The sequence below is a fragment of the Pseudorasbora parva genome, chromosome 11 (assembly GCF_024679245.1).
Source record: "Pseudorasbora parva isolate DD20220531a chromosome 11, ASM2467924v1, whole genome shotgun sequence".
Lineage (NCBI taxonomy): Eukaryota > Metazoa > Chordata > Actinopteri > Cypriniformes > Gobionidae > Pseudorasbora > Pseudorasbora parva.
In genome coordinates this window covers 11,617,808-11,644,950 of record NC_090182.1, presented here as the reverse complement: position 1 = coordinate 11,644,950, position 27,143 = coordinate 11,617,808, and the positions used below count along the sequence as shown (strand labels likewise).

The 27,143-nt window shown below is 38.1% G+C and overlaps 1 protein-coding gene across 5 annotated transcripts in view; it reads right to left on the bottom strand.

The window, feature by feature from the left end:
* Window positions 1-245: 245 nt before the first annotated feature.
* Window positions 246-27,143, bottom strand: part of ppp3cb (protein phosphatase 3, catalytic subunit, beta isozyme) — a 65,694-nt gene continuing 38,796 nt past the window's right edge. For 4 of the 5 annotated variants that reach the window (XM_067457058.1, XM_067457060.1, XM_067457063.1 and 1 more), the window contains exons 4-14: window positions 26,936-27,047; window positions 24,920-25,065; window positions 18,853-18,992; window positions 16,317-16,394; window positions 15,459-15,553; window positions 10,663-10,788; window positions 10,188-10,265; window positions 9,819-9,903; window positions 8,307-8,404; window positions 7,907-7,954; window positions 246-2,037 (exon numbers count right to left, since the gene is read on the bottom strand). In XM_067457058.1, the coding sequence (XP_067313159.1) occupies window positions 1,859-2,037; window positions 7,907-7,954; window positions 8,307-8,404; window positions 9,819-9,903; window positions 10,188-10,265; window positions 10,663-10,788; window positions 15,459-15,553; window positions 16,317-16,394; window positions 18,853-18,992; window positions 24,920-25,065; window positions 26,936-27,047 (1,185 nt within the window). In that variant the 3' untranslated portion in view covers window positions 246-1,858. The remainder of the gene's footprint in view (window positions 2,038-7,906; window positions 7,955-8,306; window positions 8,405-9,818; window positions 9,904-10,187; window positions 10,266-10,662; window positions 10,789-15,458; window positions 15,554-16,316; window positions 16,395-18,852; window positions 18,993-24,919; window positions 25,066-26,935; window positions 27,048-27,143) is intronic. The other variant, XM_067457062.1, reaches the window with a different exon arrangement.

Below are 27,143 nucleotides of genomic sequence, written 5' to 3'. Positions count from 1 at the left end.
ATACACTTCTGACATTGAGTCGCTGTGATGAACTTTATGCAAGTTGGATCAGTCTGTATCTTTAGTTTTTTACATAGATTTTTGGTATGATTTTGAATTTTGTTTTCCATTGACTGTTGCCACAATGTATTTTATTTTTTTATAGAAGAACATAGCGGACATACTGATGCCCATGCTGATTTGTAGCCCTAATGTAAGACCCGTGACACACTGGCAATGTGAGTTAAATAAATCAGAAAAATCCAAAAGGTTCATGCATATTTTATTCAAGAGTAAAAAAAGAGATTTGTCCCATAGGGCATGCTCACACTGTCCGTACTGTAGGTCAGGAAATCATGAAGCTCCAGAGAAAAATACAAGATATAGAATCACAAATAACTCATGAACATTTTCATTATTCATAAAGTAAAGCACAATGAGCAACCAAAACAAGGATGAGGCAAAGTGGAATAAACCAGCAGAACTCTTAATAATAATTAATAATCATAAATAACCAGAATATTGTTTAGATTAGAATAATGATCAGAATATACTTCTCCTTAAAAATGTGAGACACGTTAAGGTGTGTCCATATTCGATTTACATTTGAAATAACCATGCAGTCATGCTTTGGCAGCCCGGATGTCTTTTCACAGAATTATATGTTCCTTCACACTACTGGATAACTTCTGTACATCCATAAAGAAACGCAAAAGGTTTAACACCTCAGTGGAGCTTAATTAACTGTACAGCAATGTAAACGAACACAAAAAAAGAACAAACAATAAATAAATAAATAACTTGAATACAAAATAAAATAACATGAAAATAAGCAATAACAAAACGTTCCTTAAAAATATACGCCATTTATATACAAAATAAACTCCCATGAATTATGCGTAGCTGGAAATCCGTTCAGCCTAGTGCGCCTATACAGGACAAGGACCTGTTTGAAACCACCCAGAACGGCCCGACACAATCCCTCAGGTCAAATCATCTTCTCCCTGTTTCTCACACACACATACACACTCGGTCTGTGATGCAGCTGACAGAATGCTTCCCGCCACTCTGCTCCGGAGCACAAGAGGAGGCGGGAAAGCGCCAGACTCTGAGGGACACGGGGAAAACTGCCATAGCAACCGCAGCACGACGTGACAACGGCAGATTTACACAACGCAGCAACGAGCACACAGCTGAACAGCATGAGGGGCGTTACGGCGACTCCAAACCTCTCTGTTATTTGCGGATTAATCGTAATAACCTGTGTGACGTTATTTTGTGTAATATTAGTTATTCCGTAGATATAGTGATTACTAGAGCAGCAAAACATAGATTTACGAGAGAAGTGTAAAAGTAAATGGTTATAAGCTCCTCGCGCACGTACGAACGCAAACGTACACTCCTCTGCTTTCGAATAAATAGAGCGTTAGCTTTGTGTTTAACGTTCCACGGCAGGCCAGGAAAAAAAACGGTAAGCGTTTGTGAAAACCTACTTATCATCATATAATTATATATCACATGTCTCCCACACACACAGACACGCACGCAAAAGTGCAAACACGCATAAATAAACATTTCTTCGGACAAAGGAACAGGAAATGCTCTCTTCTCTGTGTTCACATTTCCATTACATAGCCCCATATCCATAAAACTACATATCCCATCATGCAGCTCTCATGCATGATCTCCTTCACGCGGCCCTTCCATCCGTCTCGTGTTTGTTGTAGAGGCCGTTGAACGTCAAGCAGGGAGTTCTGTCTAAATATATCACATAATCCATCTGCTACATAGACAGTAGCAGTGAAAATGAGGGGAGAGGGGAGAATTGCATTATGGGAGAAGGAGTAGGGGCGAGCGAGGGACAGGAGAAGGAGATGAATCACTGGATATTGCTGTTGTCGTCCGTGCCGTTGGATTCGGCCATGTTCATCTTGCCCATCGACAGGCCCACGCTGTTGACCACGTCTCGGCGAGGGGGCATGCGCTCGTTTATGCGGTCCAGACCCTTTGCCTCCTCGAAACTGTTGATCTTGTGCTGTGGAGAAAAGCCACGGATGGCTATGAGAAAGAAAAAGAGAAGAAAAGAGCAGTCACCAATTGCGCATGGGACAATCACACATACCACAAATGATCACATACTGTCAGGTTACTGTAATGTGTAAAAAAAACCCAAAAAAGTTTTTTGTGATACAATCACTAAGTGAACTTTTGACAGTGATATTTAGTATATCAAGAGATGCACACATGTCCGGGTCATATTTCTCTTCAAAATGATTTGACGCTTTGTGAAAAGGCAAAACAATAAATACAATATTTATTTTAATATACATACACACCAGATGAATTATGGGACAATATATCATATAAAATTAATAGTAGCCTATGATAATATAAAAAATCTTAATGTTCAATACTTTTTCTTTTTGGAGTGAAATGTGACCTGGAATTTCACTCAAATACAGAACGCTCTTTAAACACTACACTGATAGTCACAGTATAGGCACAAATCCACAACATATTTCACAACCAAACACACACACACACACACACAATATATGGTGTACAAGGGAACAGCAGTAGCGATGACAATGAACATTACATCTTATCACTTTCACTCCCAGTTCAACAGGAAAATCTCACAAGGACCAACAGCACAGTCAATGTTTCCATTAGAAAACAAACCCATTTCACCAGCATCAAAAAAAAATTGTAATGTAAATTTTGTTGGTTTGAGTCTACTTTGATCAGTTCTGATGGAAACATAGCGCTTCATACCACAGTCAGAGATGATGTGAGACTCTCTCTTGGGTTTGCTCTCAGACCATACAGACGTTTTTGGCTTTGCATCGAAACTCTTCCGTCTCACCCTGCGTGCTGAGAAAGGAGTTCTGGAAGTATTTTTGCCACTGATTTTTCTCCATAGGCATTCCAAAATATTCTTGAAGAAAACCAACCAACTCTGAGGGGAATCACAACACTACAACTATTTGAATATCCGGAAGAAAAAAAAACAGATTGCATACTAGTGTTTTCATTGTTAAAAGGGATAGTTCTTTTATAGATAAGCTTCTGAGGCAGTGTAACAGCTTAATGATCTACAGCAAAATAACACGAGCTTTGGTGATAACTAAACAAATATTGAATTACGACAATAGTAATTTCTTGCTAGAAATGACATCAAAAGTGGAAAACCATGTTTAAAAATGTACATTTACATGACACTACGGACCAAGGGGGTAATCCAGCACTCGGAAAGCGTTGCACTCATAGGGGCGGCCATTGCTTACCAAGCCATCACCTGCTGTTAGCATCCCATTGACTCCCATTCATTATTGAGTCACTGTGACAGTGAATAACTTTACATCTGAGGCATTTAAAACTCCATTTGTCCACTGTTTATTTATAAAGAAACACAACAATGTATAAACGGCTCCATTACCTTGCATCTTACACTATCGCCCTGTAGAAGCTGTTTTTGTAAAAATAGGCTAACGATTGCGGCATAACCAACGCGACTCTCGCACAGTTGAGAAATTACCGTATAGACAGGAGGAGACGCTCAGAAGTAGGGATGTCAACGCTTAATTGATGATCGATTAATTGTCGGTAAGACATTCAATCGATAAGACTTATCGTTCATCGATTGAGAAGTGCGCGTGCGTGCGGCTCAACCGCGAAACGGGAGGAAAAAGAAAGCCAGTGTGCCCGAGTTCTATTTGGGACCATTTTACAGCTGGAGTTACAGCATCATGACTGCAAGTTTGCATGTGCATTCGCAGCCTTTTGTTTTGTGCAAATGTAAGTTGTAATATTGTATTTATTTGGTGCAGGCCTATCTATAGCTGATTTATCTCATGAGGATGCATTTGGTTAATAATTAACGTTAGAGGTGGCGGTGATCAGCTTCAGCGTGCAGCTCATAAATTACATTTATTTTGTAAGGTTATATTTGTGATCAATCATATAGGATACTAGCCTAGAAATCTAGACGCACCCTAGCGGCAGCAAATTTAATCTGCCCGCAAGTGTCGTCTAGCAACTCTCAATACCCTTCTGAGCTGTATTCCTCACAATCTGGACGGGCCAAACACATCATGTATAGAGTCGGTGGGCGGGGCCATAATGACGACGGCCGAGTTGCGTTTGCGTGCTTCTAGTAAACACAGAAACTGGCGAACGGCGGCGGTCTTTCGAATCAGCTTTGACTGCGACTCTGGAAGACTTGGAGTTAAGCTTTTCTCTGAAAAAAGAACGCCACTGAAGTCATTCTTAAAAAGGGAAGATGTGTTCGGAGTTTAGCCGACCGGATACGGTGAATGTTTAATCTGTCAGCGAGCTCTGCTTCACCTTCATTGCTCTGGTTGGTGGTAGCGCTATCCTATCGCGTGCAGAGGGAGTTTGAAAGACAACCGTTTATCCCGCCCCTCAGATTGAGCCCTGTCAATGGTGAGTTTCCAGACCAAACATCTTGATGTGGGTCTGGCTTGTCAGGCTAATAGGATGCATTTCTTTTAGCGAAATAAACGCATTAGCAAATGGCTTCAGTGTAACGTATGGCTATACCGGCTTTCATTCAGTCCTTTGGCTTTAGCGCATACAGAGCAATGCATAATAACTATGATTGGGACTGTCATATTACATAACAGAAATGAGAACATTATTTAATAAATGGTTGTAAATTCATTGGGTTTAGGTGCCGTGTTCAGAGCGTTGTTCCAGGAAGAGCGAGTACCGCGCGTCTCCCATTCTGAATATGAATATCAGCAACTCAATTCAAGTTCACTTGTGCATTCGCATCATTTTGTGCAGATATAATTTGTAATATTTAGTTAACTTTATTTAAATCTGATTAATCTCATATAGGAAGCTTTTTGTTGAGTTAAATAACGCGCTAGCAAAGAGAATTCAGTGTAACTTACCAGTGTTGATTCAGCGCATCCGCTTCAGCTCGCGCAGTTCAAACAGCAACGCACGACTAATAATAACTATGTTTGGGACTTTCACATTACATAACATTAATGAAAACAATATTTTAATAAATTGTTTTGAATTAACTGGGTTTAGGTGACGTTTCAGCGTTGTTCTTGGAAGAGCGTCCACACATTCTGAATAACAGATCTGAGGCGGCGTTGGTGTTGTATTACAGGTTATATTTGGTTATTAAATAAGTCATTTAATTAAATTATAAATCACATCGACTAATTTTACAATCCCATAGCCCTTTGTTTAGATGAGAAAAATTCTTCTCATTCATTTGGTGAAGAACATGACATTTTAAGCAGCATTTGCACATCCTGTCATGCTGTCGGCTATAAGCCGCTGCTGTAGACGCATATTTCAGTAATAAGGTTAACGATTAATTGATCGTTAATTTAAACGACGATCGATCATGGGAATTTGTGAAAATTGACATCCCTACTCAGAAGCAATCTTTTACTGTCTATGAGACAGTCGGGACTCGGGGGGAAGTGGAGACATAAAGTCTGATAAAGTCAAGGGGGAAGAATGGGGAAAAGCCCATAGAGAGCCAAAAGCAACGGGAGAAAATATTTAAACAACGTGATTCAGATTTCACTTTCCACAACTACTTGAAGACGTACAGCTGTCAGACAGGTTGCTCACGTCACATCTACATCGTCAAGCTCAGTCTGAGGCTCGCAGTACGCTCAGCCATCAGGAAGTGAGCGCCTCTAATTGACCTCATTTTCCGCTGCTGATGTCTATGGGATCGCTCTGTCCTTTTACTGTCTATGCTAAGGACTGAACATAGAGCCCCTTTTTTTAGCTCAACTATCACAGAATGGAAAGCACAGGATTGTGGGATATCAAAGTAAGCAACGGATACACCTATACTGCCATAAAAAAAGCAGGAAGTGAAGCTAACATTGAAATTAGACGTGCCTTGATGCTGTCTATGGAATGCATCCTCCGAAGGCATTTATCAGTTTTGCAGCCTGTCTTATGATAGCATTTCGTGCTGAAAAGTATCTCTGTTTGAGTTTATTAAATGTTATTTCATCGTTCTTATTCATCTTTTGTGGATTATCAAGTCAAGCCAGCATATGAAAATGCTAGGTCAGACTCACAGTGTTAATATATTATTGACAAAAAACCTATTTTGCTGGAGATTTTTTAAATGGTGTTTTAACTTCCAGAACCCTCATTGACCACCAAGTCATTGCTTGCCAGATATTCCAGATACTCTGAATGAGTTTAAAAACAAACCCTGCATTGAGAGGTCACATGATCCCTGCAGATCACATGGTCATGACAGACCAAACCCAGAGTGAGAGCGCGAGCGGCGCTGGGGTGATCAGCGTTTGGGGGCGTGGTGCTGTAAGAATGCTGGGGCATTTGTGAGAGGCAACCCGCCTATGGCCCAGATTCTTGCCGTCTGCTGAGTCATTCTGTAACCTTGCTGATTTTAGGTACATAAGAATGTATGCATTGGGGGAGAAAAGGGTGGAGAACAGCAGAGCAGAGTCCAGCATTTGCATAAGCAGGAAGACACAGGTGTGTGAGAGTGTATGTGCACGTCTATGTGTGTCAGTAAATTCTATAAAACACTATTCAGACTAGATTATCAATTATTAACAGAGGACATCATTATATATATATATTATAACTTGTTATATACATTCAGATGGGGTCAGGATTTCTTTTCTTCTTTTTTTTAAACTAAAATAGGAAGTTCCACTTTTATTTCTATGGTCCCTTTAACACATTCTGTTGACTATAAGTAGCATTGCACCTAAATATCTACTAACTCTCATTAGAGTGTTAATAGAGTATTAGTAGACTGGTAGGGTCTTCTAATACTATAATGAGAGTTAGTAGACTTCAAGGTTACTTATAGTTAGTAGAATATTCAAAAGGGCCCATCAAAATAAAGGTGTTACCAAATAGCATTGTCTACAGGCTGGATGTAAGTGTTATGCTTCTATCCAAGCTGGAATCAGAAGGTTAAAACTGGTGTGCTGGTATTGGCTGGTTTAAGCTGGTTAGCTGTTCTCCAAGCCACACAAGTGCTCAAAATAGCTATAAAACTAGCAAACCAGACTGGCTTGTCTAGGATGCGAAACCATTCAAAACCAGACGCCAGCTTGAGCTTTCTTTCAGCAAGGATATGCTTATCACATTATACAGTATATATAATTATGGGAAGGAATTCAAGTGATGATCAAACCTGATGCTGCACATTCTTATTTTGACAGATTACATTAGATCTTGACCAACTTACTGGTAGGTAATTGTCATAATTTGTTCTGATGTAGTTAGAAAAACATTTTTTTTTTTATTAAGAAAAGAGTAAAATGGAAACCATTTTCCTTTCAGGGTAATGTTAATTGTAGTCTTTATAATTACTGTAGCTTAAAAATAATACAACCTTATGGTACACTACCATATGATTTTGTTATGTTTTTAATTATGAAATATCATTAGAATGTATTTATTTTCTAATTTAATGTTTTAAAATGTAATTTATTCCGGTGATAACACAGCTGAATGTTCAGAATCAAGAATCATTTCTTATTATTATCAGTGTTGAAAACAGTTGTGCTGCTTAATATTATTGTTGAAGCTGTGCTTCTCCCTCCCCAGGATTCTTTGATTAATAGAAAGTAAAAAAAAAAAAAAAAAACAGCAAAATTTTCAATGGGAAAACCTTTGTAACTAATGTCTTTACTGTTGCTTCTGAACAAAATTATTAACTGCTCTCAAAAAAATCTTACTGAGCACAGACTTTTTAACATGGTGTATGTCCCCATTTAGATAAATGTGTCTGTGTGAAATACACAATCCCTGACCAGTCATAGCACCCCACACGCTCAGTTAGCTAGGCTGCACTGTCTAGCTAGCTAGCGTTACGGCGGTCACTATGACACCTCTGAGCAGCACAGAGAGAGATAGAGGCCGGCCAGTTTACCTTCTCCATCCTCAACCGTCTCGACTGCTTCAATGGCCTCGATGGTAGCTGAGGAGGCACAGAAAGACAGACGGAGAGAAGGAGAGAGGGAGAGAGGGAGGATGGATGGGGGAGTTTATTGTGATAGTCATGCACGCAGCACAATCCCCCAGCATTAGCCGCCAAGTAGCTGCCACGGGCAGTTAGCAGTTAGCGCTAGCTGGTTAGTTTCCTAGTATGTTTGTGTATGCACATTTCAGATGGTTTAATTAGTGAAGAGAATGAACGAAAGTGTTTCACTAAAAAAGAAGGGGTTAGCAAACATGTGCGTGAGTTTGTATGACATTGTCTTAGTGACCTTGAAAGAGAAAAGAGGTTGTGATTGGAAAGTGAAAAAGCGATGTTTGGTTTTGTAACTTACCGCTCTGCAAGGTCTGTTTTCCTCCAGACAGTACACCGCTCGGCAGCATCCCAGTAGGGGTCAGACCTTTCAGGGTTAACACATTCTCACTTTCCTCTCTGTCGAAATACAAACCACCTTACAAGTTAATGCACTAAAATTTTAATAATTGTAAATTAAAGCTAATAATAAAAATGACAAAATCACACAACAAAATGACTAAAACTTAAACAATTTAAAATGAAAAATATATATAAATATTTAAACAAATGATTAAAAAAAGACGAAAGCAAAACAAAATTTGTAAAGGATAAAGGTATGAAAAAAATACGATAATTATATATATACACACACACACACACACACACACACACACACACACACACACACACACACACACACACCAATTAGGCATAACATTATGACCACTGACTGAATGTCACTGATTATCTCTTCATCACGGCACCTGTTAGTGGGTGCGATATATTAGACAGAAAGTGAACATTTTGTCAACAAAGTTGATGTTATGCGTTAAAAATGGGCAAGTGTAATGATTTGAGCGAGTCTGACAAGGGCCAAATTCTGATGGTTAGACAACTGGGTCAGAGCATCTCCAAAACTGCAGCTCTTGTGGGGTGTTCCCAGTCTGCAGTGATCAGTATCTATCAAAAGTCGTCCAAGGAAGGAACAGTGGGGAACCAGCGACCAGGGTCATGGCTCATTGATGCAAGTGGGGAGAGAAGGCTGGCCTGTGTGGTCTGATCAAACAGACGAGCTACTGTAGCTCAAGAAGTTAATGCTGATTCAGATATAAAGGTGTCAGAATACATAATGCATCTCAGTTTGTTGTGTATGGGGCTGCATAGCCACAGACCAGTCAGGGTGCCCAAAGCTTGTGCCGGTGACCGCCGAAAGCACCAACAGTGGGCACGTGAACATCAGAACTGGACCACAGAGCAATGGAAGAAGATAGAATGGTCCAGCAAAAATTTGAGGAGCACAACAAGGAGTTTGAGGTGTTGACTTGGCCTCCAAATTCCCCAGATCTCAATCCAATCGAGCATCTGTGGGATGTGCTGAGTAAACAAATCCATGGAGGCCTTACCTCGCAACTTACAGTTAAATGATTTGATGCTAATTTCTACAGAACACCTAGTGGAGTCCATGCCTCGACGGGTCAGGGCTGTTTTGGTAGTGATCATAAGGTTATGCCTGGTCAGTGTATATTATACAAGTTTATTGCACAATCTGCCTAATGTACATAAAATATGTATTTTTAGAGTGCAACAAATAGCATTGACTAACAAGCCCCTATAGTACGACTTAAAAGTTATCATTAAAAATCAATTTCCGTTGAAAATTTCCGGAAAGTTTTTACTTCCAATCTGACTGTTGCACTCTATTTTAGTTAATAATAACAACAGTGTGTCTCAGGCCACGCAAACACACACATATTGCTTTATTATTATATATTTTTTTATGTTGTAAACATCCAAACCACAAAAATGTGTTTCCAACCCCTTCTAGACTCACCGCAGGACTGAGAACATTTTGGCCATTTTGCCGATGGCACGGATCTTGTTTCTGATGACCTCTTTACGGGCAGCTGCAGCATTAGCTGAGAGGAACCAGGAAACAGGCTTATATTTCATAAACAACATAAAGCTGGATATTCTATACAAGAATTTAAAATGTAAGTCTTAGATGTCTAAGATTTATTATAAGTTACAGTACGCGTCAATTTACTGACGTATCCACAATCCAAAAATTGCACAATAGGCTCATTTTTAGTTGTCATTTGGTCGTATTTGACTTTTAAATTTAGGTGAAATCATTTTAAAAGTCTAGACATGTGTTTCTGGAACCCTTAGAGGAAAAAGTTGAGTAATGTGCAGGCCTCACCATCAAAGATCTCATCTCCATCGTTCATAAGCTCGTCGTCAGAGCAGATGCTGAGGACATTCACCAACATCTCTGTCACTGTGGAGGCGTCAAAGGTCAAAAAGGCAAGGTCTTGTGAAATTTTACCATAAACTATGAACAAATACATTAACAACAAAAACGTGAAATGTCATTTGTAAAATTACCAGTTAAACTCTATCCTTTAATCTACATCTATATCAAGGGACTTAAGAATGAGTTTGACCTGATAGTTTTACTTGCTGAGACAGAATAGATGAAATACAGTTCATTCCACACCTATTCCATTTTCTTTGATTTAACAAGTCAAGACAACACAACAGCGTATCCGTTTTGTCCTCACACACCCAGAATTAATAAAACGAAAGGAATTTGTGGAACCACAAAAACGGGCTGTCTCCAGGCAGAATAATGAGGTCTCATGCTGTGTAGCAACACTGTGTTTTCTCTTTCCCACCTTTCTCTCCAACAAATGGAAGTGACCAGGTGAAGACATCCATGAAGTTGGGCAGCCAGTACGGATGTGGCGAGCAGTTGAACTGCCGTATGTTCATTACGTTGTTCTCGTATTTAAGCACCGCCGCTGCAGAGACATTAAGGCAGTTATATACACATGACAAACATGTTTTTATGAACATTCATCCATCCATCCATCGATAGTTTGAAGTCTCTTTTTGGATTTAGATAGGCAATTGTTATGATTGGATTCTTATTGCAGTGATTATCATAGTGGACAAGATTAGTGATCGACCGATGTTGATTTTTTTTTATAACTGATACAGATTATTTGGATGTTTATGTGCCAATAACCCGATAGAACCGATATTTATTTATTGTGTCATTTACAATTACAGCAACAGGACTGAACTGAGCTTTTTACACACTGTAATTTTTGCAGTTTCACTCACAGAACAAAAGACATTTACATCAATAAATAGTCTGAAAAAAATGCATTTTTAAAAATACAGTGCAAAGTCTTTTTAACATTAATGCGGTTTTACCTTTTGATTTATAAATACAGCCATAATAACAACAACAGGCAAAATACATAAAGTCTAATATTTCCAAATGGAGAACATAAATGAGTCTATCAAATCCCCAACTATGAGCATAAATATAAGCATTCATTTTAAACGACAGTTTTAAAAGTTTTATGTGTTTAATAGACTAAAGATTGAATATTCTTTGGAATTGTAATAGCTATGATGTATTCGCAAGGTTTGTTTCTTTTTTTTATCTCATCTAGTATGGTATCAAAATGTATGAAATGCTGATGACAGCGCTGTTTTCATCTCTGCGTTTAACTTACACGTCTCGCGGAGATGGGCATAACAATTCATTTTAACGCATCTGTAATTAATTAGATGTTTATTATATACATTTTATACAGCAGACGTTAATATAATTATGAGTTTTAAACGAGTCGGTATTGTTTACATACGGTGACTAGCCTATCCTGGAGCAACAACTCGGTGAGAGAACGGCTGAACGCGACAGAGCATAAACAACACCGAGAGAAATAAGTTTGGCGCTTTCCAACACGCTCTCATTCATGGTGGCCTAATAATTCATTTTCACGGAGCTGTAATTAATAAGATGTTTATTATATAAATGTTATATAGCAGACGTTAATTTAATTTTAGGAGTTTTAAACGAGTCGGTCTTGTTTACACTCTGTGAGAGAACGGCTGAAAGCGACTGAGCATAAACACAGAGAGAAATCAATTCGGTGCTTTTACTTCCAACATGCTCTCATTCATGGCTTTTTTGTTTTATTCATATCAAGTGAAGTTACGTCTTTATTGTGACATGACGGATTACCTGTTTAACGCGGTTTAAACTACAAAATATCATCTCAACATCGTATTTGTGCATATCTCAATTGTTCTTTTTATGTAATGTTAAACAAAGTTTATTAATTACTGGATGCAGGTTATTTTACCTTTGAACACCACTGTTGACTCATCTCCCCTTAGTCTGTTAAAGGGATCCCCTGGTGTTGAGACTTGTATGGCTTAATATAACATAAATGATGTCTCTTACTGAATTATGTGGTAGAAAACCCATGAAAGATCTACATTATTTAAAAAATCGATTTTATATTTGGACCATGGGCGGCGCCATTTTGTTTGTGTTCTAGGTTGATGACGTAGATTGGTTGAACTCCTCAATCAGCTGGCGTTACCCGTAGCTATTTTTACCACAACGCAACTCGAAAATTGTTTCAGAGTTAAACAAAACCAATGAATTGCTTTGTAATTGTACTTAAAACACACTCAAACATACATGTGCACACAAACTCACCTACACAAGTCACAAACAGATCGGCGGCCGGGCACACACACCTGACAGACTGCGCGGTCTCAATCGAGATGTTGGGCTGCTCAGTCTCCACTAGAGGTGTGCGATACCGCTAGATTTGGTATCGATCCGATACCAAGTAAATACAGGGCCAGTATCGCCGATATCGATACCAATACCGATACTTTTTAATAATTAAGGTGGATGCGTCTTCAACCTAAATAAATGAATTTTCATGACTTTTAATATGTTTTTGTGATTTGCATTTTGGCTTATTAATCAGTACTACAAAAGCTTTTGTTCAGAAACAACTTTTGGTTACTTCTGTTTTATTTAAATAAACAAAGTTACAAAATGATTACTCTTTTCAAGTAGCATGTTAACAAAAAAAAATCTCTTTAGTGCACTTCTTTTCAGGATTTTTTTCTTAAATAAACAAAGTCACAAAGTTTTAATTCACAATAAATATAAAACATGTAAAACAAATTCTCCTTGTCATACGATATAATGCTGAAAATTTAAATGCTTGGCTGAGCGGCGCGCGCGCCTGACTGCTGGTGGTAGCGCTAGTGGTGAGTCACGTGACGGTACAAAACAGGAGAGGGGGAGGAGAGCAGTGTCGAGCACGAGCAGCACTCTCTAGAGAGCTTCCTCTGCTGTGTGACAGCAGAAGCATTTTGACAAACACGGCCAGGTTGCAAAACGAGAGAAACTGAAACTTAAGTATCGATATTTTCACATTGGTATCGATCAATACCGATACCAACGTTGGTATCGATATTATCGATATTAGTATCGATCTGCCCACCTCTAGTCTCCACGACAGGGGCTAAATCCGAAATCGACCCCTATACCCTGAAATAGGGCATTATTTGAAGGGACGGCCATTTGTAGTGTTGTCCGACACCATAGGGACATGTTCGAGTGCAGTCATTCAGTCTCACGTTCACCGCAATAACGAGTGTACAGCCGATTTACAAACAGCTGTCCGACTTCACGCACCCAAACATACATGTGCACACAAACTCTCTCGCTCACACACACAGACTCACACACACCCCAACAGATCGGCGCGAACAGACACACACACACACACACCCCAACAGATCGGCGCGAACACACACGCACTGCGTGCGCACATACATAACCCTCAATCACTATTCCCTGTGTTGATATCTAGACTGTTGATATGCAGTAGATTAACTGTAATGCCTAATGTATCCAGCAGAGGGAAATATCTAGGTAGGATGATGGGATAAGTTAACGTGAGGAAGAGAGGCAGGATGTTTTGGTGATGATGCATGGGATTGTTTGTGCATTAAAGTTTGAGCACAAGCTCAGTGAATTAACCTCAATCTTTAAACTTTCACTTTTAAGACACAAATTACTTTCGCTACTTTTGTTCACTAATACAACTTGAAGGAGTTAATGAAGACGATCGAGTGCGTGAAGTCGGATAGCTGTTTGTAAATCGGCTGTACACTCGTTATTGCGGTGAACGTGAGACTGAATGACTGCACTCGAACATGTCCCTATGGTGTCGGACAACACTACAAATGGCCGTCCCTTCAAATAATGCCCTATTTCAGGGTATAGGGGTCGATTTCGGATTTAGCCCCTGTCGTGGAGACTGAGCAGCCCAACATCTCGATTGAGACCGCGCAGTCTGTCAGGTGTGTGTGCCCGGCCGCCGATCTGTTTGTGACTTGTGTAGGTGAGTTTGTTTGCACATGTATGTTTGAGTGTGTTTTAAGTACAATTACAAAGCAATTCATTGGTTTTGTTTAACTCTGAAACAATTTTCGAGTTGCGTTGTGGTAAAAATAGCTACGGGTAACGCCAGCTGATTGAGGAGTTTAACCATTCTACGTCATCAACCTAGAACGCAAACAAAATGGCGCCGCCCATGGTCCAAATATAAAATCGATTTTTTAAATAATGTAGATCTTTCATGGGTTTTCTACTACATAATTCAGTAAGAGACATCATTTGTGTTATATTAAGCCATACAAGTCTCAAAACCAGGGGATCCCTTTAATGGCGCGCTTGTGTGCAATTCTCAAAACGTCCACAAGATGGCGCCATTTATCGGGAAATCTGATATTACAAAACCAATACCCGATTATGGGAAAATGCTTAAATATCGGGAAAATATCAGGAATCCGATATCGGTCGATCACTAGAAAAAATGTGGGATGGGTGTTAACCCTACACATGGTTGTTTAAAAAAATGAAAAGCTACACTCCAATTAGGGTTAGAAGAACTGTTGCCGAACATAATCACTGCAATAATGATCCAATCATAGACTCTTAAAGGGTTAGTTCACCCAAAAATGAAATTGATGTCATTAATGACTCACCCTAATGTCGGTCCACACCCGTAAGACCTCTGTTCATCATCGGAACACAGTTTAAGATATTTTATATTTTAGTCCCAGAGCATATGCAGTCAATGCACACTTTACTTGATTCGGGTCGCCAATGTCACGTGATTTCAGCAGTTCGGATCGTGTCAAACCGCCAAAATGCTGAAATCACGTGACATTGCCGACCCGAATCATTGATCGATTCACACCATTTGAATCTTTTTGGAGGAACGTGGAAGAGAAGACTGAATAAAATCGTAGTTTTTGATATTTTTGGACCAAAATGTATTTTTGATGCTTCAAGAGATTCTAATTAACCAACTGATGTCACATATGGACTACTGTGATGATGTTTTTATTCCCTTTCTGGACATGGACAATAAAGTCTGCATTGACTGCATATGCTCTGGGACTAAAATATAAAATATCTTAAACTGTGTTACGATGATGAACGGAGGTCTTACGGGTGTGGAACGACATTAGGGTGAGTCATTAATGACATCAATTTCAATTTTGGGTGAACTAACCCTTTAAGCATTTGTCTATTTAAATCCAAAAAGCAAGTGTATATAAACTGAATTCTGACCTTTGTTGTTGTAAACGTCCAGATAGTTTGGAGCAGAAAAGATGGTGATGAGAGAGGGGAAACCTGTGGTCTGGCTCTTCCTGTACATACGGTAACTAAAAGAGCAAGAAAACAAAGAAGAAGTCGAAGAAAATTACTGAATGACCTTCAGAAACATGATCAGAATTACACTGGGATGTTTTCATAAACATCGATAATAAAGTACATATTTGTGATAAAACTCTGTCCTATAGCAAGTATTTGAAGCCTAACGGTTAAAATCTTTTCTCAGAGCATAGTCTCAGATCATAATTGTTTTGAAGCCTTTATTGTTTAGCTTTATTATTTTGGCCTTTACTAAGCGAAGGCATGCAATGAAATTCATTAAAGATAATTAAACATTAGAATGCATATTATTATTAGACTGTGTAAAATGAACTAATTTACTCAGCGGGCATGTCATTGAGTATTGTAGTGCATTACTGACTACTGTTTAGTTGACTGCAGGGAATAGTTTACTATTGTGGAGTATTGTAGAGAATTATTGCACATTTAAAACCACTCTCTGCATTATGCCAGAGACAATGACTTATAACGGGCCTGGGCTTAGGTGAATGTGTGTGCATTGATGGCATTTCAGATCAATGAACACTACTGTACTCTAATGTATGTGGATTATGGAGAATCAATGTCTCTCTGCATCTGCCGTATCTGTATACTGATCGTCCATCCACACAAACTCAATTCAGCCTGTCAAAATACGCATACACTGTGTGTGTGTTTTTTAGGGTTTCTATATATGTAGGGGGGAGGAAGAGAGAAAAGCAGGTCATATAGAAAAAGACAGGAAGTCTAAGATGACGTTGAATGTTTTCTTACCCTGCATCCTGCGCCTCATGTGCCCTGATGACTGACAGTAAGTTGTTGGTCTGTAAAAACTCACACACAGCAGGATAGCTGTATAAAATGATACAACGACAAAATGAGGCATGGTTAACAATATTTACAGTTATTGATAAAACACTGATACAACTTAAATAAGCATATTATAGTAAAATTACTCTAGAAAGAACTATAGTGTTTTTGAACCATACAATAGAAAAGATAAGGCTACAGTAAATTATAGTATATATAGTCTTTACTACACGTTAATTCATACTACCGTGTACTGTAGTATTAACTACTGGAGTATTCTACAATTTCCGGTTGTATATTTCCTATAGTAGCCTATGGTTCAAAACCACTATAGTATTTAATAGAGTAATTTTAATATAATATACTACAGTATTTTGTGAAAGGGGTCCTGTAAGCTAACTAGCTAAACCCCAGCTAAGAGCTAACAGGGAACTTTCTCAGTCAGAACATCCCTGACAATCTGGCACATGTTATGAACAAATGTTCTTTCAGTATGTTAATAAAATGTTCATTCAAAAATATATCTGGTTCTTTAAGCATTACGTTTCTAAACTCATTTTCTAAACACGGTTCATGGAACATTTCCTCATAACAAAGAAAAGAAAACACGGTAAACCATTTAAAAACTAGACATTTTCCTAACTTAAAAAGGACCATTTGCAAAAAGTTCTTAATAAAAATTATTTTGTTAGCTCTCTAGACTGTTTTACTTCCAAAAAAAAATGTAAGTGTGTCATTGGTAATAGCCCAGCTAGCACTTGTGATTTAGATCTAACATCACTTTTGAAACCTCTTCCTTATTTCACTATGGTTTTATTTGATTATACAGCCATCCTGATATCTATTAGATGCTCAGGAGAACTGTCCAAAACCATTGAGAGTGAATTTTAACCCATTGCTAGCATGTGTATTATTTTCTTACCACTATGAGCCACCAGGGGGTAGCAGTGGTGTAACTGTGCAGCTTACAGTAAAAAACACCATCATTTCTTGCTCAAAATATCACAAGGGTCTAAATGTGGTCTAAACTGGTCCTAGTAAAGAAATTCAGGCTCAGATGTTGTTTTATGATCCTATATTGAAGACTAGTATGTTATTTGCTATTTTAACTGTTTGTTTTTCTATACTGGTAGCCTATATGTTGCAAATGCCCGAATGCGCAGCTCACTGACACACCAGCCTTCTATTGTGTTTCATTGCTTTCAAAATGTTTCATAAGATGTAAAAACAGCGACTAGATTGTGAGTCAAACATTCACACCTGAGGCTCTCATTCACAGACTGCGCTATGTAAGCTGTGGTTGAAACACATTAGCTTAGCATTAGCTATCCTATTGTTTTCTCTCTCCACAGATTGTCTATTAAGGATACATCTAATTGTGGTGTGTGTGTGTGTGTGTGTGTGTGTGTGTGTGTGTGTGTGTGTGTGTGTGTGTGTGTGTGTGTGTGTGTGTGTGTGTGTGTGTGTGTGTGTGTGTGTGTGTGTTTAAAATGTTATTTTATTGTGTGTGTGTGTTAAAAATGTTATTTTATTGTTTCAGGTTTGCTATGGTTTTGATTTTGTTGGGGAACAACATCATTTGGCTAAAATATCATATAGTACTGTGATTTATACCACATATCTCTGATTATATAATGAAAACAATAATTATTATCATCATCATCATCATCATCATCATCATCATTAAAAAATAAAGAAAATAAGAAATATATTACAATTGTAATAATACTTAAGTATGAGTATTTAATAATGATTATATTTTAGTACAACAGTACAATTGCAATACTATATATAACTCTAATACTATATTTATGTCTCAATTTTTAAACATTGAACCACCAAATGTTTATTTTGCTGTAAACATTTATTTTGGTCTTCTTGTTACAAATGTGGTGAAATTCTTAGCTTAAAATGTGATTTTGATGTTATTTCGATTAATCATTTAGCCCTATTTTCTATCTGCTCTCCTTTTCCTGTTCCATCATTTCTGTCTTTCTCTCAGGTTCTCACTATATCTCTGTATCTTCATATCTCAGCGGATCTGGCAGTAGTAGCCAGTTGTCATGGTAACGGCAGAGCACAGATTCCCGTGGGATTGTGGGGATTCTGAGGCTGGTCACTGTTTGGACTGCTTTACAATTCCAATTAAACTCGCCGGCAATTCAGACGCTGGACGTTCACCTACACCGTTATTTCACTGTACAACCGGACCTCAAGAAGCATTTTTTTGCTCAGTGGTTGCTCTTTCATGATTTAGGAGACTTAAAGTATCAACTCTGTCTCAGATGTTTCTCCTAAAATTCCTTTAGGTCTCTTGTTAAATCTGAGCACAGTCTAAGACATTGTTGAGCTCTTTAGGGCAGCCGCATATGAGGTTACTGGTATTGAGAAGTAGGAGAAGTCTAGGAGAAATCATCCTTCCTGGTGTCATTTTTATCATTTCTGCACCTCTTCTATCACTGGTCTAAGCGATCTCCATGAAGAAGGTTGTATGGTTTACCTGTAAAAGTAGGAGCATCCACGGACAGAGTTGTGGGTGAAGTAATCTTGGCTTTTTTCATTGCCGAAGTCCTCCAGCGGGTCAGACCACAGCAGATCACACATGGGGCCAAATGCTGGGGGTTCTTTGAACCTGTCCAACTGAGAGAGAGAGAGAGAGAGAGAGGGGGGGGGGGGGGAGAGAGAGAGAGAGAGATGGTATAGAGTCGGTATAGGACTCGGGCAGATTATTAATGCTATGAATCAGAGAAGGGCCGAGTGCCGTGGAGTTGAATGAGGTTGCTGGAGCGATTGCTAGTAAGAGACGAGCGCGACACAGCTCGTGAGCAGCGGGACTTTTATTATGCCACAGTTGCTGCCGCAATTTCCGCTTTTTTGGGTCATGAGTATGAGGTAATGCAGCTCTGTTTATCATATTAGGTCAATGGAAGTGTGTTGAAAATGATGTTACGACCTTACCAAACGTGTGCGTTTCCTTCAGCAGCTTCTGTGACACTTATTGCACAATGCAGTAAGAGTAAAGCCTTTCTGCAAAGTAAAACCAGAAACCGAGGGTAACACAGACATGACGCCATTAAAAGACGACTCCCTAACATGTCCCGGTTCCTTGGTTAAAATAGCAATTTTCTCACGATTTACAAATAGTTGGAAACATTTGTGATATTGTAAGTGCTCAACTGAAAAATATATACAAGTCCTTCCCAAAAAATATTGTGATAAAGTTCATTATTTTCCATAATGTAATGTTAAAAATTTAACTTTCATATATTTTAGATTCATTGCACACCAACTGAAATATTTCAGGTCTTTTATTGTTTTAATACTGATGATTTTGGCATACAGCTCATGAAAACCCAAAATTCCTGTCTCAAAAAATTAGCATATCATGAAAAGGTTCTCTAAACGAGCTATTAACCTTATCATCTGAATCAACTAATTAACTCTAAACACCTGCAAAGTATTCTTGAAGCTTTTAAAAACTCCCAGCCTGGTTCATTACTCAAAACCGCAATCATGGGTAAGACTGCCGACCTGACTGCTGTCCAGAAGGCCATCATTGGCACCCTCAAGCGAGAGGGTAAGACACAGAAAGAAATTTCTGAACAAATAGGCTGTTCCCAGAGTGCTGTATCAAGGCACCTCAGTGGGAAGTCTGTGGGAAGGAAAAAGTGTGGCAAAAAACGCTGCACAACAAGAAGAGGTGACCGGGGGACCTGCGGAAGCAGTGGACTGAGTCTGGAGTAGAAACATCCAGAGCCACCGTGCACAGGCGTGTGCAGGAAATGGGCTACAGGTGCCACATTCCCCAGGTCAAGACACTTTGTGCTACAGAGAAGCAGCACTGGACTGTTGCTCAGGGGTCCAAAGTACTTTTTTCGGATGAAAGCAAATTTTGCATGTCATGTCAAGGAAATGCCAAAATGCCTGAAGTCCAGTGTCAAGTACCCACAGTCAGTGATGGTCTGGGGTGCCATGTCAGCTGCTGGTGTTGGTCCACTGTGTTTTATCAAGGGCAGGGTCAATGCAGCTAGCTATCAGGAGATTTTGGAGCACTTCATGCTTCCATCTGCTGAAAAGCTTTATGGAGATGAAGATTTGGTTTTTCAGCACGACCTGACACCTGCTCACAGTGCCAAAACCACTGGTAAATGGTTTACTGACCATGGTATTACTGTGCTCAATTGGCCTGCCAACTCTCCTGACCTGAACCCCATAGAGAATCTGTGGGATATTGTGAAGAGAAAGTTGAGAGACGCAAGACCCAACACTCTGGATGAGCTTAAGGCCGCTATCGAAGCATCCTGGGCCTCCATAACACCTCAGCAGTGCCACAGGCTGATCGCCTCCATGCCACGCCGCACTGAAGCAGTCATTTCTGCAAAAGGATTCCCGACCAAGTATTGAGTGCATAACTGAACATAATTATTTGAAGGTTGACTTTTTTTGTATTAAAAACATTTTTCTTTTATTGGTCGGATGAAATATGCTAATTTTGTGAGATTTTGGGTTTTTATGAGCTGTATGCCACAATCATCAGTATTAAAACGATAAAAAAACCTGAAATATTTCAGTTGGTGTGCAATGAATCTAAAATATATGAAAGTTTAATTTTTATCATTACATCATGGAAAATAATGTTCCTCCAGACTTGCTGACATCCCCAGCCTCAATATTTACATAAACCCCTCCTCCGAGAATATTAAATAATGGGGGCGAGGCCATTTTTTATTGCTGTGGAGAAGAGTTATAGGCTGGAGTGTTGTTGCCGCAAAACGCAATGAAGCAGTTTTAACTTTAAAAACATAAGCTGTTTACAGGCCACAACCTGTAAGTATGATTTATTTTTCGTCAATGTGTTTTCCTGTAATAGTTTGTATTGTTAATTGTACATTGTAGCAAGGAAGTAAACAAATGACAACGCTGTTTTGGCTTTAGTTTGTTAAATGCTCATTCATACTTAACGTTATCCGACAAACACCTAACGTTACAAACTTTTTTTAAATCTCAACAGCGAACTTGCTTGGAATTAGTGTAAATAATTCTTTGATTAGAACTTTTATAGTTTATCTACAGCAGGGCTATTCAAATCTTGCCCTGGAGGGCCAATGCGCTGCAGAGTTTAGCTCCAACCCTAAATCAAACAAACCTGAGCTTGCTAATCAATGAGTGTGTTTACATGCACACCAGTAAACTGATAACTCACAAATATCAGCTTATTTAAATAATCAGTTTTCCCCGTTTACATGCAAACCAGTAAACTGACAACGCAAGTAAACCGTGTTTACATCACTTTATTAATAAACCAGGTTATATCCTTTTAGTGACATCAAAAATAATAATGTTTTTCAAATATTACGTCAGTTGTGATGTTAAATAAAGCGTGCACCGTGTCATTGGGAGATTTATGGCTCATATTATCCCTCATGCAGTTACAGATGCAGCGGTTTCACTGAACCTCTTCTACTTCTGCAGCATGAGATGAGAACACATCTTTACAAATTTCTGGGTCTTAAAAGAGTCTGTGTTTGTGATCTATGCATAAATATATACTTATTTAATTCAAAACGCTAGCTCGCTCTATAGATTTAAATCTGCTTTAAGTTTGCGTTTTTTTTCACACATGCGCACTTTAATAAGCCGACAGAAAGCAGGTTAATGCGTTTATATGCAGCGCGAAATCAGGGTAAGAGCCAAAAAACTCCCTGTTCCGACCAGTTTATGCTTTCGCCTATTATGACCATACTCCGATAAAATAAAATGGGTTACTGCGTTTACATGACCATGTTCATTGTCGGCTTATTAGGCATAATCAGCTTAAGAACGTAAACGCACCCATTGTCTTCAGGACAACGTTGGAGCTAAACTCTGCAGCGCATTGGCCCTCCAGGGCAAGATTTGAATAGCCCTGCTATAGATAAACAATACATAAAAGCTCTAATCAAAGAATAATTATTGAATAGCTGAATAATTTCTAAATGATTTGAATAGGCCTGATCTACAGGCATGCGGAACATGGTTCTGTGTTTGATTTGGCTACTATAGTAAAGCCGATGTTTAGTGTTCGTTTTTGGGTTAATAAATCTTGTGACAGATATTTGGCTATAATCGTTCTAAAAATACAAAAGGTGCCATTCAGTAGTGATCACTATAGATCTGCAGTCTCTACAGACTACCGGTAAAGGTAAGGGGTTTTCGAAACACGTGCACTAGGCGGTTAGCGAATCACAACACACTGGGCCAGCTAACCAGTCTGAGCCCATTGCTTTTTTTGAGGGACTGGCTTCATAGAACCCGTAAACCATCAGACAGTTTTTACAAGGAGGGACAGAGCAGTGTAGTATAAAGGTAAAATATGAAAAATAATGGATTTTTTTTTTTAATAAATAAAGCGTTAACACGTCACAGTGCACCCCACAAACACAACCAAGCCCTCGAAAGAATGTGTTTCACTTCTACTCCAGGTGCATGGTTATTTAGCTTTTTTTGTGTTGGCAATAAAAATATACAATTCTTTGTCATGCAAATAAAGCATTCTAAATTTAAAAAGACTGAAAAAAGTCATTTGTGCACAGCCATTGCTAAAGAAAATACACCAAAAGCATAAGTGGTGATTTAATGAAGATCCGTCAAACATCTGTTGTTAGAGCTCAGTCTTAAAGGCCCACTGAAGTGCCTTGAAATGTGCAGCGTTATTCAATGTGTTGATGTAATTTCCACTGAAACAGGAAGACAAGGCGAGACATATCGAACTGCTCCTCTTTTTTTTAAATAGCCAATAGCGTTTAGTTTTAAAACCGTTCAGCCAGAGCCATTGAGGTCGGTAAAGCTGAAGTGTCCTCCTAATCTCCTCCATATCACTTTAAAATACATCATTCTGTGCAGATTTCAGATGGGTCCGATACGTTTTGAGGCAACTTGCACATATGATCCGTAACATATGTTATTTTGTCTCTGAACTGAAGCAGACTGTGCATGCTGTGGGCGGCGGCTCGTGTGACACTAAAGTGAATATTGATGAGAATATTGCTTGAGGATAAATTATATTTAATTTAAAAAAAAGCAACTGTTAGTTTTTCTCTGTTTAGATTAAAGGATGCAAAAACACTTTACACATTCAAATATATATATATATATATATATATATATATATATATACATACACACATCAGTATAAATCGTTGCGTTTGTATAAGAAAAATATCCATATTTAAAACTTGTTTAATTAAAGTTCTGGCTAATAGCCTTCTGTGGAAAAGTATTGAAAGTGCCTTCTCGGAGTTCAAGATGCATTCGTGATGTCTGCTGAGCGTAACTGGTGGCGTTAGCCTTTGAACTGCAGGCAAGGCGATCGCCGGAAACATTACTTTAAGTTTTTAATATGGATATTTTTCTTACACAAACGGATCAGGTCACTTCGAAATGCATTTATTAACCTCTAAGTTGCCATTATTTGACAGACAGATGCATTTTTATGGACTTCAAAAACTTTTTTTATATAACTCAACTTTTATTAGTTTGAAAGAAGAATGTCATATACACATAGGATTACTTGAGGGTGAGTAAATCATAGGCTAATTTTAATCTTTAGGTGAACTAGCCCTTTAAGTCAGTGTATTGTTGGAGTAACTGAATTTCTCCGGGATATGCCGGTTTTGGTTTTGGATATTGATATTGATATTGGTTTATTTTTCAAGGGAGAGTCAGGCATGTCAAAAAGTGAGTAACTTTAATGGGGTGGTTGCATGCAATTTCACTTTTTTAACTTTAGTTTGTGTGTAATGTTGCTGCCTGAGCTTAAACAGTATCTGAAAAGTTACAGCGCTGAAAGTTCAATGCAAACGGAGATATTGTCTTTTAAAGTTGCGGCAGTTTCTTGCCTACAAAAAGGCCGGTTTGGACTACAACGAGCTTCTTCCTGGGTTGGTGACATCACAAACCCTTGCTATTAACATAAAAACTGCCCCAGATGTGACTTCTGCCCGTAGTGGTAAGGGGTGTGGCGTTTATGGACAACCTGTGCTTGGCACTTCAGCCAATAAAAATACAGGATACTACATTTGGCCATCAAACCAATCTAAGACCATTGCCTTTTTTCAGAGGGATGGGCTTCACAGAAGCAGGAAGCAAATGAGCTGTTCTAAGGACAGTGGAGACAGCGGTGTGGAATAAAGGTCAAATATAAGAAAAATATGGTGTTTAAAAAAAAAAGAAGTATTAAGACATGTTATACAATGTGTGGATTAGTGCTTACTTGAGATACAAACTGTTTGGAACGATTCAGTCACTGCTTCAACCGGTTCACTACAATAAACCGGTTCAAAAGAACGATTCGTTCATGAACCGGACATCACTATTACATACATACAGACAACAACAATATATATATGTGTATGTATGTGTGTATATATATATATATATATATATATATATATATATATATATATATATATATATATATATATATATATATATATATATATATATATATATATATATATATATATACACACATATACATATATAGATACATACATACATACATACATATATGTAGCAGTCCTCCTCACCCTCTTGATATCGTCTAACGTGTGGATTTCTGGAGACAGGCCACCATGAACACACAAAAACTGCTGATTCATCAGTGCAGCCAGAGGCAGACAGTCAAACGCATCCATGCACGCATCGTACACCTGCTCCGAGTATTTGATTTTACCTGAAAGAAAGAGAGACAGAGATCACACACCTGCACAGCGCATCTGATTCCACCCGAGAGACAGCGAGTGAGAGATAAACAAAGATAGTGCTGGAGAGATACAGATTGAGGAGTATGAAGTAACGTCATTCTAGATCTCAGAAATGAAGTGAGCTTCTTCTGAAGGGTTTATTTTCTCTGTATGAATCTAATTTGTACATTAGGCTCCTGCATTCATTTACACTTTCAGAGGACACTAAAGGAGAGATGTGTGTGTGTGTGTGTGTGTGTGAGTGAGAGAGACAGAGAGACAGTCTGTGCTGTGTCAATCTCGCTGCTCAAAATCTACCAATCTGTTCAGCCATATCTCTGTAATATCTCTCCATCTCTCCCTCCATCCTTCTTCTATTCACACACAAATACTGTCTCACTAATAGCACTGGATCAATCGATATGTAAAGTTTCTGCTATGTTGTAGTGTAGTCGTATGAGAATAAAATGTGCTCAGTGTCGAGTTTCAATGCTGAGTGTGAACTTCTTGAGTGTGCATCACGATGAATGTTTAATTTTAGTTACACGCTGGAGGCAAATTACCCACAAAACCTTTGTTAAATTTCTTACAAAAAAAATAAAAACAAACTTATTTATATATAATATTAGTTTTTTTAAATAATTTATTAAAATGTTGTAATTTTGTATATTTAAAAATATATATAATAGTAATATACACTATATATTTTTATGATATATATATATACACATATAGTTGGAGCATATTGAATTTTTATTTTATTACATTTATTTAATATAAAAGAATCATAATAATAATAAAAATAATACATTTAAATTTTCCAAATAAGTTGAAGCATATTAAAATGTAATTTATATGTATTATCATTTATAAATATTTACTCACATAAAATTATTTTAAATACATTTATAAAATAAATAAAATATAATAAGAATAATAAAAAAACAACATATGTATATAAACTATATTCATATATATATATATATATATATATATATATATATATATATATATATATATATATATATATATATATATATATTATTTTTTTTATTTTATTTTTTATGTTTTAATATATCAAATTTCAGACTTACAGTAGAGAGGAAGATTATTATTGAATAATATTGAATAACCTGACTTTCAGTCCCAAACAGAATTCAAAACAAATAAATCACAGAATCTATATATTTCAAATTAACTATTTATTTTACAAAATGTAATAACAATAATAATAATAAAACCATTCATATTTATATTAAACAGAAACAAATTTTTAGATGTATTTTGTGTCCCCTTTTAAATAGCACAATAAACATTTATATAAGTTTGTGTGTGTGTGTGTGTGTGTGTGTGTGTGTGTGTGTGTGTGTGTGTGTGTGTGTGTGTGTGTGTGTGTGTGTGTGTGTGTGTGTGTGTGTGTGTGTGTGTGTGTGTGTGTGTGTGTGTGTGTGTGTGTGTGTGTGTGAGTGCGTGCGTGCGTGCGTGCGTGCGTGTTTGTGTGTTTGCGTGTGTGTGTGTGTGTGTGTGCGTATGTGCGTGTACATGTTCTGTCAGTCAGCAGATGGTAAAGGAGGGCACTCACTCCTCCTCACTCTCCTCATCAGGGAAATCACACTCACAGGCTCCCTGGGCCCAACATTAACAGGCAAATTAATTTTCTGCTAATCATACTCCCTCTTTCTCTCTCTGCATCTTTCTTTCTGTCTGACAAGAGACTGCTCCAGAAAAAGACCTCCATCAGAGGAGATGAGAGGTGAACTGGTGTGTTTATAGGAAATGTATAGTCTTAAACTTTAATGTAAGTGTAGAGACAATGTAACAGAAAAGACGAGGAAGAGTTTTCCTCATGTCAGTACTCACATTCTTGTTTGAAAGTGAAATATTCAGTCAAATGTCTACATTCATGGTTTCCCCGCAGTAGAAACAACGTCTTTGGGTAGAGGATTTTCAGAGACCAGAGGTAAAGGACACACTGAAGGAGAGAATATAGATAGAAATAAAGATGTTTTCACAAACCACATCAAGATATCTGGACAAAGATGGTGTGTACTACAAACTAGGGTGAAAA